We start from the raw sequence: 18,453 nt of genomic DNA, 5'->3' as shown, positions 1-18,453 counted from the left end.
GTTGTGGCTTGCTTTTAAAGTAACCTCTTGTTTGGCCGCGGTTGCGGTCTTTTGGAATGTCAGCGGGAGAACGGGACGAATTCCCCAGACGTTCCTCCTGCCCGCAGGACGAGGCGTGCGCTCCCGTGCGCCCCTGGGGTGGGAGGCGCTGCCCCGGGCGAAACTGCGTGCCCGTAACTTCCCGTACACCTGTGTGCGAATTACATGGACTTTTTAAAAATGTATTTTATATTTATACAATAAACATATACTGTGAAATATATCTTTATATTATACATATATATATATATATTTTTTTTTTTAAGCAGTGTCGGAAGCTGGTGGCGGGTGTTTTGCCTGGCTTTGCGGAGCAGGGCGCAGGTAGGGAGGGAGGGGACTGCAGCCGGCGGCAGCGCCCGACCGAGGGACAGGTGCCACGGAAGGGGAGGGACAGTGGGCGCGACGTCCCCAGGCGGCGGCGGCGGAGGAGGAGGAGGAGGAGGAGGATTGCGCGCCATGGCCCCGCACGGGCGCTGCCGGTGGGCGCTGGCCCTGGCCCTGGCCTGGCTGCCGGCCGGTGAGTGGGGCCGTGGGGTCTCGGCCCGCCCAGGGGTCCCGTCCCAGCCGGTGACACCCCCGCGGCACCGGGCCGGGACCCGGGAGGCGCCCTCGGGGTTCGCCCGTGGTTAAGGCGGTGCGGGGTCGCGGGGAGCGGCGGCGGCCCCGCGGCGAAGGGAAGGGGCGGCCAGGGCCGGGCGAGCGCCGTTCTCCTCTCGGTGCCTTTCCCGGGGCTCTCCCGAGCTCGTTACGAAGCCATGCGGAGGGGAGTTTCGCTGTCCCAAAGGTGCGGCTGGGCGCTCTCCTAGGAGGAAGTGACCGCCTGCTTCCTGGCAGCCTCCAGTATCGGTCGTGTGCGGCTGGCCTGGCTGGAACCTGGGAGCAGGGCGCGGGCACGGAGAGGTCGATCCCCCTTTAACCTGTCGCAGTCGCCCGCCTCAGGCTTTGCTGCTGGCTCAGCCTGTTTGGGGATCGGGGGAGCCGCAGTGCTTCCTCACCCCTGAGTACGAGCCTTTGGGGAACGGGAGCTCACCTCCGTGTCCAGGGGCGGCCTCCAGCAAGCAGAGTTATTTCTGCCAAGCTTTGCGGGTTGCCTGACAGCTTCAGGCCTCCAGTCGGAAATAAAATTATCGTTTTGCTTCTTGGATGCCTGGGTCTTGGCTGGTGATCTGGCTTTAAGTACTGAAGTTCGGTTTTTCACAGAGAACGAGTGAAAGAAGCAAAAAAGTGTGGAGGGATGCTTGTCTGTTGTCTTGCTTGACAGCCATATTCCTGGGTGATGCTCTAACCAAACCTTGGCTTCACTGGCCCTGAAGGTTCATGGCTTCACTGCGAAGCCATAGCCTGAGGTAGCCTGCTAGGTTAGTAGTGTCCAGATTTGTTCTTCCCTGCCAGGATAAGAAGGATAGCAGCCTGCAGCGGAGTAATGCAGTCCAAGTTTAGGAACCAGCCTTCATTTTTACAACTTTTCTGTTTTCTTGGAGGAGGTTAATATGAAACATCAGACATGCAGAGACATCTGGCTGTCCTCCAGTGGGAACAGTGGGTTTTTCAATCTCCTTAGAAAATAAGGAACTTACCTTTCAATTCTGACTCTTTTGCAGAACAGAGGTAATGAGAAAGGATCTCCTCCATAAAAAGATTTTGTTTCTGTAAGTGAAAAGCACGTAGTGATTTTGAGTGTTTTACTCTTGCCAGAGAGATCCTGTTGTAGGAAATCCATGGAAAATGTTCTGTTCCCAAGTCAGAATTCATATGGGGTTTCATTTGATTGACCCTGAGATCAATGTTCTGCCAGTTTTGAGAGTTCAAAGTTTTGATTGGTTTCTTGTGATTTTCTGAATTAAGATTCCATGAGTCAACTATTTCACAATGAAAACTGAAACAAGATGTGTCGAACTACAATGCTTTTAAATAAGAGCAACTGTACCTGTCTGCAGCCTGGACCTTGCTTTGCTACAGCATTGTAAAAACTTGTTTTTCCTAGAGGTTTGCACAGCTGCTGGTATTTCAATGTTTAAGCCAGCCTTGGATTCAGGGTTTGCCCTGGTCCTCTCTATGTTTGTGTGGTATTTTTAAGGCAAATTACTTCGCTCTGCCTGTGCTTTCAGTTGGTGACCAAGAGTCCACTTCAAACCAGAAACTGAGCGAGTACTGCATTGACAATACCCTACTGCAGAATTACTTGCTGAGGCAGCGTTGCACCTCTGCAGCATGTTTTCCACCATGTGGAAACTGTGTGAACTTGTATTTGCCTGGAACATAGTGTGGAGGTCCAGCCTAAGAGGACATTGAATGATGCTTGACAAAGAATGATGCTTGCAGCTGTGATCCAGATGTTAGTATATAGTATTAGCAACTTGTTCCCTTGCTCTCATCCTGAAAACTTGGAGTAGAGGGAAATGTGTTGGTTAATGGAGACCTGTTCAGTTGGTACCTTCCAAGTCTCCCCATTTCCTTCCTGCCTTTCCTGCTGTCATGCTTCCCAGTTAAGAAGCAACTGGCACAACACTGCAATCACTGCCCTGTTCTCTGGCATGTATTCAGACAGGGCATCCCACACTTGCTCTGCACTGTTTGTATTCCCTTATCAAAGGCAACTGGTGATAACTTCGCTATTGTTAATGACAAGCACAACTTACTGTATTATCAAAGTTTAAATAAGATAGAGATGTCTCTGGAGTATGCCTAAAATAAAGCATAGATTATGAGAAGCTTTGTAAAACCCTCCTCAGTGTGTGCAGCTTCTTAGATAGAAAATGATGTGGAGGTTGTTAGGAAGAGTTCTAAGATACATAACAATAGCTTCATTAAAAAGGAAAAAAAGGGTAATTGAGGTGTGCTGTTCTGAAGTTGTGATAAACAGATTAAGTTTAACTACAGTGCTACAGGATGAAAGCTGTATTGTCTTAATCCTGGTCACCACTAGGTAATGTTCTGATGACTGTCTTAGTGAGACCTTGATAAAATTAACTTGGTGTTTATATGAACAGGTGGTGCTGCAGAATTTTTCTGGATAGGATTAAAAGCCAAGGCAGTCCCATCCTGTGTGCTTCTGGGCCCAACAAATTATCTCCCTCAGCTTGGAGGGACAGTTTTCTCCATGTAGAAAAAGAATGATTTGCTGCGTAATGGCTACTCATAGTTGCTTTGGAGAATTCAGCCCATAGGGCAGGCCAAAGAAGCTGCCTTCAAGGAAAGATGGGACTCACATTCTAACCAGGGTTTGTAACCCTTAATATCTTCACCAGAGCGGCTGGAAGGTCTGTAGGTGCAGGTCCTGGATGAGGCTGAGAGAGATGTGCTTCTATCACTTGGTGTGATGTGAGGTCTGAGTCTGTGGGCTGATGGCCTTCTCTGTTCTTGTTTGCAGGTTGCCTCTCCCTCCAGGTGACAGTGCAGGATACTGAGCGTTACACCACCTTATTTGCCAGTGTCATCCTCAGGTGTGACTACAGCACCTCAGCTCAGCTGCAGGACGTGGTGGTGACCTGGCGCTTCAAATCCTTCTGCAAGGACCCCATCTTTGACTACTACTCAGCCTGTAAGTGTTAAGCTTGTCCTCCAGGGAATCCCTCTTCCAGTGGAAAGGAAGGGGAAGGTGGACTTACTTGGTAATACAGGCTTTGATGCCTTTCTACTCACGAACCGGGTGGTGGTGTTTCCCAGCACTCCAAGGAAAAATAAGTCATGTCTGTGATTTGCTTTGAAACGTCAAGGGCTTATGATACGAGATTGTAGAGATTCCAGCCAAAGCACTTAATTTGTCCTCCTTGTCATCAATTCAGAAGGCAGAGCAGCTCAGCCACGTTTGACATAAGTCAATCTTGGCAGCCCCATTTTATGCTTCAGCTTGTTTGAAAGCAAGGGCCCTGAAACAAGTTGACTTTATGATTCCATGGGGGACCCCATGGTTGGAGATAGATACCTGTGACAAGATGTTACTGATCTTAGAAAGTAGAAGAAACACATGCATTTTGGAGGGTAGAAAGACTTCTAAGTAATAACATTTAATACTGGTGAGAGTACTTCATGTGCAGACACTCTGGTGTGGGCAGCCTTAATTCAGGAGTGTTTAATATGGTATGCAAACTGCATTCCAGAGTGCACCAAACACAGTATAACCAGCTGGCCAAAAGATGTGATGATCCCACTATATTTAATGTTGGTGTGGCTTCACTTTGAGTATTGTGTGCAGTTCTGGGTCCCAGAATTTAAGAATATTAAGGTACTTGAATGCAACCAGGGGAGGACAACAAAGCTGGTGAAAGGGCTGGAAAGGATGTCCTGTGAGGAGTGGCTGAGGACTTTGGGCTTATCTGGTTCAGAACAAAGGAGGCTGAGGGGTGACCTCATTGCTCTCTATAGCTTCTTGAGGAGGCAAAATGCTGTCTCTTCTCCCCGGTATCCAGTGATGGGATGTGTAGGAATGGTCCAAAGCTACAGCAGGAGAAATTCAGACTGGACTCCAGGGAGCACTTCTTTAATGAGAGGGTGGGTGAGCACTGGAATAGGCTTCCTAGAGAGGTGGTCAATGCCCTAAGCCTGTCAATGTTTAAAAGGCATTTTGACAGTGCCCTTAATAATATATTTTAAGTTTTGCTCAACCCTGAAGTGATCAGACAGTTGGACTAGATGACCTTTGTAGGTCCCTTACAAATGAACTATTCTATTCTATTCTATTCTGTATAAACCCTACAGTGTGTTTAAGAGGCCTCAGCTTAACTGTACACTTAGGACTGAGCTCAGAGTGGGTGTCTTAGTGCCCAAACTCTCCTTTATGCAGCCTGGGTGGGTTAGGTAGGCATATTAACAAGTGCTCTACAGCCTAGTGCACAAGCAGGCAGGTCCCTGGCTCAGCTGATCCCAGCATAACACAAGTGCTTTTAGCCCAGGCTCAAGCTAATAGGCGCAAACAGTGACAAAAAGCATGAAGGTCATGGTGTCTGCTTAGCTGGGTCTGGTATTCATGCTCTGTGGTAAGTACAGCAGTGGAAGAGACTTTGACAAGCTTTGTTCTCTCCTCTCTTCATTGCAAGCCCTTTGCAGGCAATGCTGACTGAATCAGTTGTCTCCCCAACTCTCAGCTCCCAAACACCTGGCAATTCAATGTTTATATTGTGAGTCTGTCACAGGAGTATTGCACACAAATTGCCTTTAGTCCTCCATTAATTCTCTTGGATGTCTCTAACTTAATCCTTAGCCGGAATCAGATGATGGATTATATCCTGTCTTTATAAGATGCACAAAATCTAATGGGATGCAGGCGGGAAAGGCAGACAATCCCTTTCCTGTATGTCTGGAGGTTTTGTTTGGTAAATAAACACACTTTTGTTTTAGTTCCAGTACTCCTTGGTGTTTTATGATTTTTTCCATGCAGTTTATCTTCATACTGGGAGCTGCCCTCCAGCCTACCATCATTAGGCTCTTTCTATTGCTGTTCTTTCAGTTGTGAGTACAGGAGGGATCTCCTCCACATCTTCTGCATTCTCAAAATCCCTGCCATTCCTATGGCTCTACCTCTGTTTGTTTTTGAGTACTCCAAAGTGACTTGTCCTTGCCGGTTTGAAGCCATGCTTTGTATTATTAAACTAAAGCAAATGCACACACGCACTCAAGAGTTTCTCTACGGCTCACAAGGGAATAGAAATTGGTCCTTTGAAATAACTTCTGGCATCTTATTTGCTGCTGTATGTTTGTAGCATACCAGGCTGGTTTAGCCCTTGGCCAGGACCCATCTAACGACTGCAACGACAGCCAGCGCAAGGTGCGCATTGTCATCCAGAAATACGGGCAGAAGGACCCCGTGCTGGGCATCGACTACCAGCAACGGAAGATCACCATTCAGAACAGTAAGTGACTCGACCTCCCAGGCAGGCACTGAACTCAGTAACTATAAAATGAATATCTGGGTCTGCTAAGTGAAGAGAGGTATAAACATTGCTAGTTTAGTCTGTAGCTTACACATTCCGGGAGGTGGCGGTGGAATAAGAGCTGTGAAGGGCCCTGTCCCCGGTTGGCCTGAGGATGTTGGAGGCACTACGAGCTAAGGCTGAGCTGGGGATGCCTGAGTGTTTTGCTGAAGAGCACAGAAGCTGAGGAGCCCAGAGGCTAGAAAACAGTTCATTCTTCTAAGAAATACTGTGTAATTGTCCAGGTGTATTATATGCTCCCTGCTGTTCCCGAAGCAATAACTGTTGCTCCTGCCAGATGAGCTATTGGGATGGCTGGCCTAAGAGGGACAGTGAAGTGTGTTCCAAAACCAGTAGAGCTGGCAGTTGGCAGCAGCTGGTGTCTGTTAACATTCAGCAGCATGCTGGTTATTTCACTCCACACAGAACTAGTACCACTTCTAAGTAGTGTTGCCTTCTAGCAACACAGAAGAAAGGGACTGGCAGTGAATATTGTCTGTAGGAATTCTCAGTGGACTCAAATGTGATTGTTGGAAGGTGATTGCTATGCTTGGGAAGAGGGGAGATGCAGTACTCCGTGTTGCCTGCAGGCAGAGGTTTTGAGTGGGGCCTGAAAATAGTGTCAGTCCCAAATAGCCCACTGACCTCTCAGTCCCTCTCCTGCAGAAGCAGACCTTGTCATCACTGAGGTCATGTGGTGGGACCACGGCGTGTACTACTGCACTGTGGAAGCACCAGGAGATACATCAGGTGATGCGGACAAAGAAGTGAAGCTGATTGTTCTCCGTAAGTGCCTGTGGTTCGTTGCCCGAGTGGCAAGATATCTCCTCCTTTTCTCTTCTTCCCCACTCCAAGACATCTCCAGCAGTGGAGGGGTGCTCAGTAACTTGCCACAGCCAGATACATCAGGACCAATCCTTTTTCTCTCCCTTTTTTCCCATAGATTGGCTTACGGTGCTCCTCATCATTCTCGGTGGCCTCCTTCTCCTTCTGGTGATTGGAATATGCTGGTGCCAGTGCTGCCCCCAGTATTGCTGCTGCCACATCCAGTGTGGCTGCTGTCCAACCCGGTGCTGCTGTAACCAGGAAGGTGAGGTTCAAGCAAATGTGCATCCATTTATGGCTTTTGTCAATACGAAAGCTTGACTAGGAGCTTGCTGAGCTCCCCTTTCTCCCTTATGCTCAGCATCCATATAAAATGAAACATTTCTGTGGCCAGTGTGACCTCTGGGACCAGCTTATCTGAGTTTAGAGGAGGGGAGCTGAGATACATAGAACCCACCTTGCTTTTCTGTGTCCAAATTTCAGAGGTTCCTCCTCGCTCACACCTTCTTACCAGCATCTCTCATGTCATCCAGCTCCCTTGTATGAGTAGCTTAGGACTTTTCTTCTCTGTCTTGTCATTCATTTGCCTGTGCATGTGAGGAACGCAAGCAAATGCCTTTGTACTACTGTCCAAACTAGCCTAACCTTCAAGTATGTTGCTCCAAGAGGAATTATGTAAAAATTGGCATTTTCTATCTTCATTTTTTTTCAGAGCTGCTCCCTCCACAAGAAGAAGGTTTTATTTGTTTTTCTTGGGGGAAGGAAGTGAGAAAAAAGAGGAGAAAGATGGTCTCTCTTGGTGCTCAACTGTATAAGTGCGTTTTTGAGGGTCAAAAGAAACTTTGTTGTGTTTGTTTTTAGCAGTAATAAAGTTTCTGCAGCCAGATATAGTTTTTTTAATAAGGCTGCTGTCTGAATTGTGGCTGCTAAAGTCACATAACCTCTGCAGCCCTGTAAATGAAACTTAGTTAGCCATATGGTGGACTAGCCTCTCTGCAGCTTACACAGTCTGACAGGAACAAAATACAACGAATAAGTTTATTTATCATTGAAATCACCAGATTCTTACCCAGATGCTACAAGGAGAGGATTTATGAACAAGGAGCTGGGTTCCTGGTTTCCCTTTACCTTCAGAAGAGCTATTTGGTATCAGTTGGGTATAAGCTGTAAGAGTTTTAGGCTTAAGCCTGATTTGGTTAGCCCTTGCAAAGAGAGAACAGAACATCCCTCTTACTGCTAAAAACAAAACAAAACACTTTTGGGGGGCTTTACAGGTTGTCAAGTGAAATGCGTAGTGTTGAGGAGGCTGTGGAAATTTGGCAGAAAAATTAGTTTCCGCGAAGGGAGAGAGAGGTGGTGGAGATGAAAGACTCACACCTCCAGAATTCCTAGTTCTCAACGAAAAAGGGATTCAGATTTGTGTGAGCTCCTTTCTGTTTTTCTGTGCAGTAGATTATAGCTCACTCCAGACTGCTGCTGTTATTTCCTGCCTCCTGTTGAGGAGGAGGAATTCTTGCAGGGTTCCCAAAACCTCTCCCTGTTCATGAGAGAAGGTACAGACAAGACCAGCCTCCTTGACTGGCTTCTGGGTTCTGTGGCTGTAATTTCCATCCCAGCTGCCTGCCCTCTTTATCCGCTTTGCAAAGGATCCCTGTGCCTGCTCCCCTCCTCTAACACACCTTCACTTCATCCTGCCTCTGACTTACTTTTTTTTCACTCCAAGAAATGAACTGGAGGCCTTAAAAAACACAAGAAGATAGATTCAGGGAACATCTTAAAAACAGTCCTGAGGAATAACAGTTCCATACAGCTGAAGAGAAGGCAGAAATCCTCATCTCCTTTACGATTACAGTGTGAGCCAATTTCTTCCCAATTGTTGGCCACTAGAGGACAGCCTAGATCTACTGAACAATCACAGGTGCTATGAGGAAACGTAATCCTGCGGTTGTGAATCACAGCACTAAGTACCGTGGTTTTGAACCTAGCAATAAAAGAAGTACATTGTTTGCGTAATTCAGGATTGGTGTACAGAAATATTAAACATGCCCCAGGAGCAAGCCAATTACGTTCCCAATGGAAAGCTCTGCAAAAAGCCCATCAGGGTAAATATATGTATGACCTCCTTCTGTTCCCATTAGTTCGTTTTCTGCTGTGGACTTCTTCTAATAATGAATTGGTATAAAATAGGATATACTTGCACCTGGGTCTGACTAGGTTTAAAAATATTTTTTTTTATAATTGAATAATTGGCCCAGCAGCTGTAAGGTCTGTCAAAGGTGAAGAACAACCTTTCTCAGCATGGAATAAATGAAGGGAACAACACAACATTCTGCCAAAGTTTTACAGCAGGTATGAGTTTTGGAATTCGGGTGAATCTGACCTTTCTTAAATAAATATGTTCACTTTAAAAATATCTATAACTTTACTTCCATTTTGGAGGTGGGGAACCAGAATATATGTCAGATTCAAACTGGAAAGCAAGGTATCTGGGGAAGGAAGAAAGGCCAAAAGTAGTGAAGGAAGTCCAGGGGTAATTCTGCATTTGTTCAGCTGTAGGAAGAGATCAGAGAATTACAGGGACATGATGACCTTGGTCCTAGTGACTGCCTTCATACCTTAAGGGGGAGAACCCTAAGTAGGTATGCCCACAGCTGCTGGACCTCTACTCCTCAGGAAAAGACCATGATCAAAACCAAGGGACATGCAGTCAGTAGGTTCTAGGACATTCTCAAGGTGGTAACTGGAGGAATAAGAGAGGAAGAGATGAGGCCTTTCTCTTCTTTTTATCCTTCATCTTCTTTCTCTCTTTCTTCAAGTTTGAAACCTAAACTGGAGGGAAATCTCTTGGGACAAAAAAAAAAAAAAGAAAAGAAAGTGAATCAAGTTTGACATAAAGTGCTTGAAAGCTGCTACCTCAGGCCACAGAGCTTTGAAGATATATTGGAGTATTAGGATTAAAACCCCTGAAGTTTCCAGCTTTACAGTTCTCTCTGGTTGGAGCCAAACTGAGGAGGGAGTCTGAAATGGAGAATGAAGTGGAGCTGCATGACCTGTGGGGAAAGGGTAGGATGAGTTGAGGCATGGTCAGTCCTTGTTTTGCTGCAAGTGGTGCTCTGTATAAATTCAGTGAAACAGCTAAAGGAGGACATGTTTAATAACTGGAGTGCTACCTGAAATGGAAAGCTCAGTCCCAGAGAACATGCAGTCTAAATGCTGCCTGATACAATGAACCCCGGGGGACAGAATTAATTGGAGCTTAGCTGTAGCCTGGTTTCTTAAAGAAGCAAATCTTTTGCAGTCAACTTGTCTGTCTATCCCCTATCTCTCTCCCTCCAATAGCTTTTAATTTCATCAGCCAACTTCAGCCAGATTTATCAGAGGAGTAACAGTCTCAAAGGCAATTATATTCCTATCTGTTTCCTGAACTGTATAACCAGGAATGTTCTGTTCATGCCTGACCAGAGATGAGGTTGCAGTAAAAGCCTATCACTTCTGAAACTTCAGGGAAACCATATGAGAGAAATTTTGCAAAGGCCCTGTTGCAGAAAAGCTTTACTCAGTAATGACAAACAAACTAGGCTTTGTAAAGTCTGGGACTTGCAGAATTTGCTTGCTTGTAAACCTAAGTTTTGAGGCAGAAATAGTAAGTTTCTGATAGATGTTTTTAGGTATTCCCCCAAAAGAAGCAGTGACGAGCTATGGTTTTGAAGGCAAGAATGGTTAGGTTGTCTATGTAGAGGAGGTGAGATGGAAATGCTGAAAAAAGTGAATGGAGCCTGACCCCACAAGTAGGGTTCTGGAGATGGTGGTGGAAACCCAATGAGGAAGAGACATTTCCGCCGAGTTTGCTCTTTCAGCGCACTAGACATTGCTGTTGAAAACTGGAAATTTAGTTTGCTCGCCAGTTTGATCACACTGTCCTAAGGCATTTAGTTTTAGCAACCATGCTGAGGTAAATTACAGAGAGAGACTAGAAAGGGAGAAGCTGGACAGTGCACCTCTGAGTGCCCTATATGTGGAACAGAGAGGAAATAATGGAGTATAGAGTGGAAAATATGATCTGGGCAGAACACACATGAAAGTGGCAAAGAAAGATCTTGTTTAGCTGTAAATCAAAACTAAAAGGGGAAAGGACCAATGATGAGCTGAAAAAGTTTTGAGAGAGAGAAAACTGTGCTATGTCTTACTGTGTGAAACATTATTTCACGCCTTTCCACGACTATACTCATAATGACAGAGCAGGTAGAAGTCTTACACCTGGTAGTGCTGCATACTTAATCAGAGTGTTATTTGTTCCAATTTGCTGGGACTGGACTCTGAATATTAGGCAGTAACCCTTCTGTTTTAGGTATCTTTTTGAAGATATACAACTTCATATTGGAATTTCCCGTGTTCTGTTTTAACTTTGTCATAGGGTGGAGAGAGATTTTCATTTTGTGAATTTCCTGTATCCAAAGACTACAGCCTAACAAGCAAAATGGTATGTGATCTGCAAGCTGTGCTCTCTGGATAGCTGCAGTAAGCTTTCTTCTTCTTTTACAGTACTGGAACGGCATCGGTTCATAAAGCGGGCTCAGGCACTTGCACCTTGGATATCACCCAACATGTTCTACGGAGGTGGTGACAGGAACTCAAAACTTTCCTCTTACCAGCTGAACCCTCTACTGCAACGAGGTAAGACCATGGGCATCATTTCAGAGGGAAATCAGGACAAGAACCAGGTAACTTCTTAGGGAAGTTCAGCTTTGAGGCTTTAGCCTCTGTACTACAAAAGAGAGATGTTTCTAGCATGGTTGCATGTCTGAGCGTAACAGCTCTGCTACATCTACAGCATACTGTAGACTTGCCTGGGTGGATAAATACAGCCTGTTCATCTTAAGTGTCTTGCTGGGCTCAGTGCTGGGTGAAGTAGTTTAGTGCTAACTAAAGTATATCTGTGCTACACCCCAGCAACTGCAGGGTAAATATACCCAGCTTATCTTGCTTTGTGTGGCACAGGAGGGTACTGTCTCTTTGTTCTGCTGTGCTGGTCACGGTCAACTCCTTATAGCCAAAACTGACATGACAACTGAGGTGCAATTTGTTTGAGTTCTTATCAAATCTCTAGTCTTAAATGATTAAGGGCAAACTGCCTTCTGTGAAATAGATCTACCCTGCATGCAGCAAAAAATGAAAGACTCTTTAATGAACCAGGAAGAATTTTAAATGTTGTTCTGCCCCAAAATCACTTGTATAGTGGAATTTATTTGTAACTTAAATGGAAGAGGGAAGTCTCTGAAGTCCTGGAGAAATAATTAAATAAAATAACTTACTACCAATAATATTGTTTAATCGCTCAAGGAAAACAGAGGAATTCAACATAATGACTTCTCAAAAGTATATAACATATTTTTATCTGAAATTAGCTTTTTGTCACTGTGCTGTAGTCACAGATTTAATCTGTGTCTGATGAGTTTTACCTGTTGTTTCAAGAAACTGTTTGCAAACATCTTAAATGCTAGATTCAAGATGTTTGAGTATATACTTCTTCAGCCCACTAGTTAAATCTACAGTTACCATTTTTCCTAGCCAGGGCACCAGTTTCCTTAGAAAGGTCCAGTGACTGAGTCTCTATGATTTAATACACAATACACTGAGTCTTCTTAAGGAAAGGCAGCTACTAGTTACTACTCTCTGCATCTTACCTTGTTTGGTCTGGATGTGCTGGCTGTGGTGCTTGAGAACCATGCAGCTCTTGCAGTGAGGAGCAGGAGGAGGAGAGAAGGGATTCAGCCAGGCTCATGAGTGCAGAAGGGCCCTCTCTTCATTTCCTCTTGACTTGCCGTGTTCTCCTGTTCTTTTATCCTTAGATGTGTCTCTGCAGAACAGTCTTCCACTAGTACAGCCACAAGCCCAGCTTTCCCATAACAACGGTGTTTTGGACTATCTGGAGTCTGAAATCCAAAACCTCAACATGTCACAGCTCCGGCCACCCTCCCACCAGCGGCAGGCTGTGCAGCCCAGCCTGCTGTCCTCCCTGGGCTCCGACATCATGCCACCTCCTCTCGCTGATCACATGTCCTCCATCCACGGGAGCAGCAACTCCTCACGGCCGCAAAGAGCCACCCGCACCCCCCGACCCTGGGACTCTGCAGCAGAGGACAGAAGGGAAAACCGGAGGTGGCCCGTGCCTTCCAGTGGGGATTCTCATTCCAGCCACAGTCAGGACATGTGGGAGAGGCAGCGAGAGGATCATCCTCAGAGGCAGAGGACAGGTGGCTACAATGGCAGGCCACAGTACTCCAGACGGGATGTGTCGCCCGCACGCCAAGCTGAGAGGGGCAAGAGCAGCAGCAGCAGCAATTTCTATCCAGAGGAGGCCAAGGAGCGCTCCAGGCACCATCGTGGCGGGAGACAGGAGCCCGCAGGGAGGCGAGAATACGAGAACCACACTGGGAGGAGCAATAACTCAGGCCAGCGGCGGCACAGCTACTCCCCCCCTTCTAGCAGGGGGTCATGGAGCTCCTCAGAGGATCAGGTCCATGTCCCAGCGACAAACCACAAGCGGAGGAACCGGTCTCGGGAATGGCCAGAAGATAAACCCCCCAGTTATCGCTCCTTAGAAATCATCCCGAGTCAGGACAAGAAGCACAAAGGCAGAGCAGGGACACGCTCGGTGAGTCAGCTACCTTTTTGCTTTCCCACCTAAGGAAAAATTGGGTTTTGGGGAATGAGAGTAAATGTTTTGTACTTTCTATAGCCTGTCGTCTTGCAAACAGAGGCTAAGGAGCAGGGGGGTGCTCTGTGGAGCCTGGTTGTGAAGAGGTTGCTGAGTTCTCTGCCTTGAGACATGTGTTGCAGGGCTGTAGAAGTAGGTCCCCTACAGGGTGATATGTTATACCCTCTCACTTTCGGGGTTCTATGCATGTGTTGGTTTTAAAATAGCTGTTCTCTGGCCCTGACTGGAGAGAAAGCACCTCCAGACTAGGCAGCAGTACTGAGTACCTCTCTGCAACCATCTCTGGAGTTGATTTACTTCTGATTTTTTTTACGATGTGCATGATTCTCCTATTATCTATCCTTAACATTTAATTTTTATTGTATCTTGGTGATATTTTTAAGATGATTCATATCCATCCAGGTAAGATGCCTAAAGTTACATAAAATAGGCTTTCAGGTCGCATGAATGAGAAATGTGTCATTCTCCAAGCCAGGTGGAAGAATATGACTCTCTTCTTGGGACTCCTGAGAACTGAACATGCATTATATGGGCAGTAAACAGCTATTGTTTACAGCTCATCTTGTCTGGACTGGGACTGGATTTTAGGTGTATTTCCCCTTAAAAAAATGAAGATTCTTTTAAATAAAAAAATGTTGAGTGTCCCTTATCACATATATGCAGAGTTTTAACAGGTGGAAATCTTCTGAAGGGACTGTATTTTGCACATTTTCACTTCTGTGTTTTGGAAGGAAACACAATTCAAGTTCCAGCTGGGATGTGTGTATGTATGAATGGTTTTTGCTATGGTGTTCAGAGCAAGTAGGAAGATATATGATTTCTATTCATCACTCCTTGTTCCTGAATCTTTTCTTTTCTCTTGCAGGACAGAGCAAGTTCCCACAGTGGAAAAAGCATAATCATTTAATGTCAGTACTGAAAGAACTACGATTCCCACTGGACTCCTCTTAGTTTTTTTACTATATGGCTTGGGATGGCTGCTTTTGATTGAACAGACAACAAGCAATAAACCAGCAATAAAACAGATAAAGCAGCTTCTCCTTAGATTTGCAACTCTGAAGAATCTGTGACTCGTGCCCATGGAAGCCATACATAACCCATTTTTATTCTTGCCGTGATTGGAAACAGGTTTGCAGTGGGCTGTAGTTCATTGCTATTGCAAACTGCAGATTTTTTTTCGGTAAATAGTATACTGCTAATCTGGAAAGACAGATACCAATTCTCTTTGTTAAGTGCACTGCAAGGAGCCCAGTCTGTAGAATGCTGGTCCTTTGCACACCAGTTACCGGAGAAAGGCTCCAATGTTCACAGAGTTGTAAAGTCACAAGACAGTAGAATAATTTCGATTAGAAAGGGCCTCTGGAGATCCTCTGATCCGGTCCCCTGGGAGTCTGGTGTGAGGAAGCACAGCATCTTCTTTCTAAGGCCCTTTGTTGTGCTTCAGAATGTGTAATGTTTGTTGCTTCTGCCTGGCTGCTCAGCACAGTTGGGCCAGTTGCTTCCTTTTGTCCCCACTAAGCCTCTCTCCCAAACAGGAGGATCACGGTGTTGGAAGGATGTTCACTGCCTTAAGATCTCACTAACATGTCTGCGAATTTCCGGGTTACCCACCCTTTACTGACTGAAACAATCTGGCCTTCTTTAAGCTTAGACCTTAGTGCCTTAAAAGATACTTGTTCTAGCCTTTCATCGAGACTTGAATTTATTTGTAACTTAAAGGGCTAAATTTACCAAGGTTTGGCCTTCTCTTCAGGGACTGAGTAAAGTGTAACTGCTGTCCCTTGCACCATGGACAGAATTTCCCTCAACTCGAGGAAGCACAGTTTTGGTGAATATATCTTTCCTAAGCCAGGTACTCTTTTCCATGCATTTTATATTCTCCATTTGCTCTCTATGCCATGTATCATATACATGGGGTGGTATAAAGGGCTCTGAAGAACTCTAACAGTCACCATTTTTAATATTGTCCATGATCTTTACCCTGGCGCTTACACAGTGCTGCATGTGTGGTGCATCTGATCTATAGCTAGATTGTAGGGTTCCCTCATCTCTCACCTTACAATTAGAACACAGAATTTCTGTGTGCTCTGAGACCAGCTGTGAAGGAGAAAAACTTACCATTTCTCCTTGATGTGATTAATCCACTGTTAATTTAAAATGTGCCGGAGAAAGAGAAGCCCTCTGGATGCTGGCTGCTTCCACGGGAAACTGGCTTGCCAGAGGCACTTCTTGGATTTAAGAGACTCAACGGTTGTCAAGGAACTTTTGGAGAATCTTATGAATTATTTTGTAACCCAGAGGCAATGGAGATTGGCCAGTACCAATGACTGTCTTGCCTGGTTCATTTCCCAGCCGGTGCCGCATGGGACACTTGCTACTGTTTGTTCTTTAATGTCCTAATTACTGATGTGCTTATGCTTTCCCTTGGAAGACTGACTTGGAGAGACTTTCATTTTGCCCACCTCCTTGTTTTTCTTTTCTTTGGACAATGATGGGAAGCATCACACTTCATACAAATGGTCCTAGTTGGATATCCGATGCAGTTGCTGGTTGACCAAAGGCTACTACAGAGAGTGCTCATCTTCCTACAGTTTCTTGGCTGAAAGTGCTTATTCCTAATTTCTGCTTCTGGAGATAAAGCAGAAGGACCAGCTAGCTTCTCTAGTTGACCTTGTTTCAGAACCAGAGGCCTACTTTTTGAAGACAGAGGGTCTATTTGACAGCAGTTGTTGGCTATCGAAAAAAAAGATCTAAAAGACTAACTCCAAAGTTTGAATTTAAGAAAGGAGGGCTATATTAAGCGTAATACTTGTCTGCATTAGACTCAAACTGAACAATGTGAATAGAACCACAAGTCACATTTGAAATATAGGGAATTAAGCATGTTTGCAGAACTTGCAAAGCCAATATCACTCTTGAATCTGTTCCTCAGCCACTGGCTGTGAATCATTTTTATTTTTATTTTATAACCTGCTGAGGATTTTATGAACCCTCTCTTCTAAGATGGACTAGTATTTTTATTAGTTAAGAGGAGTTTATGATGACTGCAATGACAGAAAATAATAAGAGGCACCTTCTTCCAAAACTAGCATCTTGTTCTGACTTTAGCTTTGCCCTCTGATGACTTTTAGCAGATAGCCAGGACCCTGCGGATTCTACCTGTGGAAGCTGAATTGGTAACTTGGAATTTGATTCTCTCCTTGTGCTTCGTAGTTTCATGCAACATACAGGACAACTTTTTCCTGTCATTCCAACCAAGCCCAAATGTCCAGGTTTCAGGGAAGGGCTGCCCCTTTCTCCATCAAAGAGTAGAGGCTATTTGAGAAATGAGGGGAGATCCCAATATGGTAGCATGGAAAGAGTTCATTGACATTCAAGTGTGTATAAGCCAACATGTGTCCAGCAAGTTTTCTCAAGAGCAAGAACTCCCTCACACTGCAAGAAAACCCTCTTCAGTCACTTTGTTCTTGTTTATAGAAACATTAAGCAAAACTCTTCAGGGAAAACAGATTGTATCTGAGTGTTAATTCTGTAACTTCTTAAATTGCGACAGAAGTAGACTAAGTTATCCAGCAGGGAAGCAGAAATGATACCAGGTTTACTGGTCCACAGACCACTGCGGTTCATAAAACACCAGTTGGTGGTGGGCTGTGAAATAACGACAGAGGAAATCTATATATGCATACTTTTCAACTGCAAGCAGACAGAAAAGTGGGAAGGAAATAGACTCTGCTCTAGATGCTTATTTCTAGTTTTAATTGGCTATAAATGAAACCCATTGTGACAGCATTGCACAATACAATGTGAACCCTTTTTTCCAGTAAGATTACAGTGTCTTTGACTTTTGAAAAGAGACTGAGAACTAAGCGGCTCCAATACAGCACACTGAAAGAAATAGCAGTAGGAAATCACCTAGCCTCATTCTTTCTATATTGCAATTTATTGATGCTTAATTTTTCAGCCATTCCAAAGAGCTGATGTTCATATGTCAGCCCATTCGTGATGGAAAAAGTTGAATGTTTCACATATGGGAGTTATTGCTATTCTAGGGTTTTGTTCTTCTTGTCATGCAGTTGAAGGAATATATCTTACTCCCCAAAAACGAATCTTCTGTCTCAAATAAAGTGCCTTCATAGCCACTGGAGTTACCCTAATTTAAGATAATGTGACCATGCCACATAGAGAGGGCCAGATAAGGACACCCATGCTGCTGTCAGCTGCTTTCCACCTCAGACCATAGATTCATAAGAGAGATAAAAAATCATGTAATATTTCTTTGATTAAGAAAGGACCTGCAATATCTGGGTTTCTTGCTTATTTGCAGAGCGCCCTGCCATTCTGGAATGCCATTCCAGGAATGGAGGGCAAGGGCTGCTTCTGTGCAATCATTGATCTGGTCTTGGCAAGTGCCTGCTTGGCAGTAGAAAGTGCTGAAATGCCCAGTTGCTATCTCTGCGATTGTATTCATGATAGCACTAGCTAAAGTTAGGCTAACTAAGCTGGGGAAGTTACCTTGTGTGAGACAACCCCAAAGCAAAGTCTTCAGCAGTAGGTATTACCACACAGGGCAGCTAAGTCCCTCTGTGCCACTATCTATCTCCAGCAGCCCATCAGTTAAAAACACTGATGTGAGAGCCTTCCATTTGTTGACCTGACATAGGAGAGGGATGACACTTGAGGTTATATTAAATTAACCCCCACAAGTAAGGACTGCTCATTCCTATTTCTGCTAAGTTTAATGCCTATAATGTGCCTTGTTACGGTCTTCTGAATGTTACCCCAGCTGTAAAAGCAGATTATAAATGTGTAGATCCTCTTCAATGAATGTCACATGTCTAACTGAAATATAAGAGAACTTTCAACCAGTTGCTCTTGTGTGTACTTCCTAGACTATAAATTGCTTTTTAGTGTTTGCACCAGAAGTAGAACTGAAAATTCTATGTTCTTATTTCTGGAATTAGC

General features: G+C 44.9%; 1 protein-coding gene across 2 annotated transcripts; it reads left to right on the top strand.

Moving 5' to 3' along the window:
• The first annotated feature begins 5 nt into the window (after window positions 1-5).
• Window positions 6-14,535, top strand: ILDR1 (immunoglobulin like domain containing receptor 1). Of its 2 annotated transcripts, XM_051778962.1 has the most exons (9): window positions 6-191; window positions 309-360; window positions 3,410-3,580; window positions 5,739-5,888; window positions 6,615-6,734; window positions 6,892-7,038; window positions 11,316-11,447; window positions 12,623-13,428; window positions 14,357-14,535. In XM_051778962.1, the coding sequence occupies exons 1-9, from the start codon at window positions 57-59 to the stop codon at window positions 14,396-14,398; spliced, it is 1,755 nt and encodes a 584-aa protein (XP_051634922.1). In that variant the 5' UTR covers window positions 6-56; the 3' UTR covers window positions 14,399-14,535. The 2 variants fall into 2 exon arrangements, with proteins under 2 accessions (XP_051634922.1, XP_051634923.1); XM_051778963.1 differs by lacking the exons at window positions 6-191; window positions 309-360 and adding an exon at window positions 447-556.
• The last annotated feature ends 3,918 nt before the right edge of the window (window positions 14,536-18,453 follow it).

This window comes from Manacus candei, unplaced genomic scaffold (assembly GCF_025592945.1).
Source record: "Manacus candei isolate 608988 ecotype Guabito, Panama unplaced genomic scaffold, ASM2559294v1 h1tg000014l, whole genome shotgun sequence".
Taxonomy (NCBI): Eukaryota; Metazoa; Chordata; class Aves; order Passeriformes; family Pipridae; genus Manacus; species Manacus candei.
Note: the sequence above shows the minus strand (reverse complement) of the source record. Positions and strands in the feature narration are given on the sequence as shown.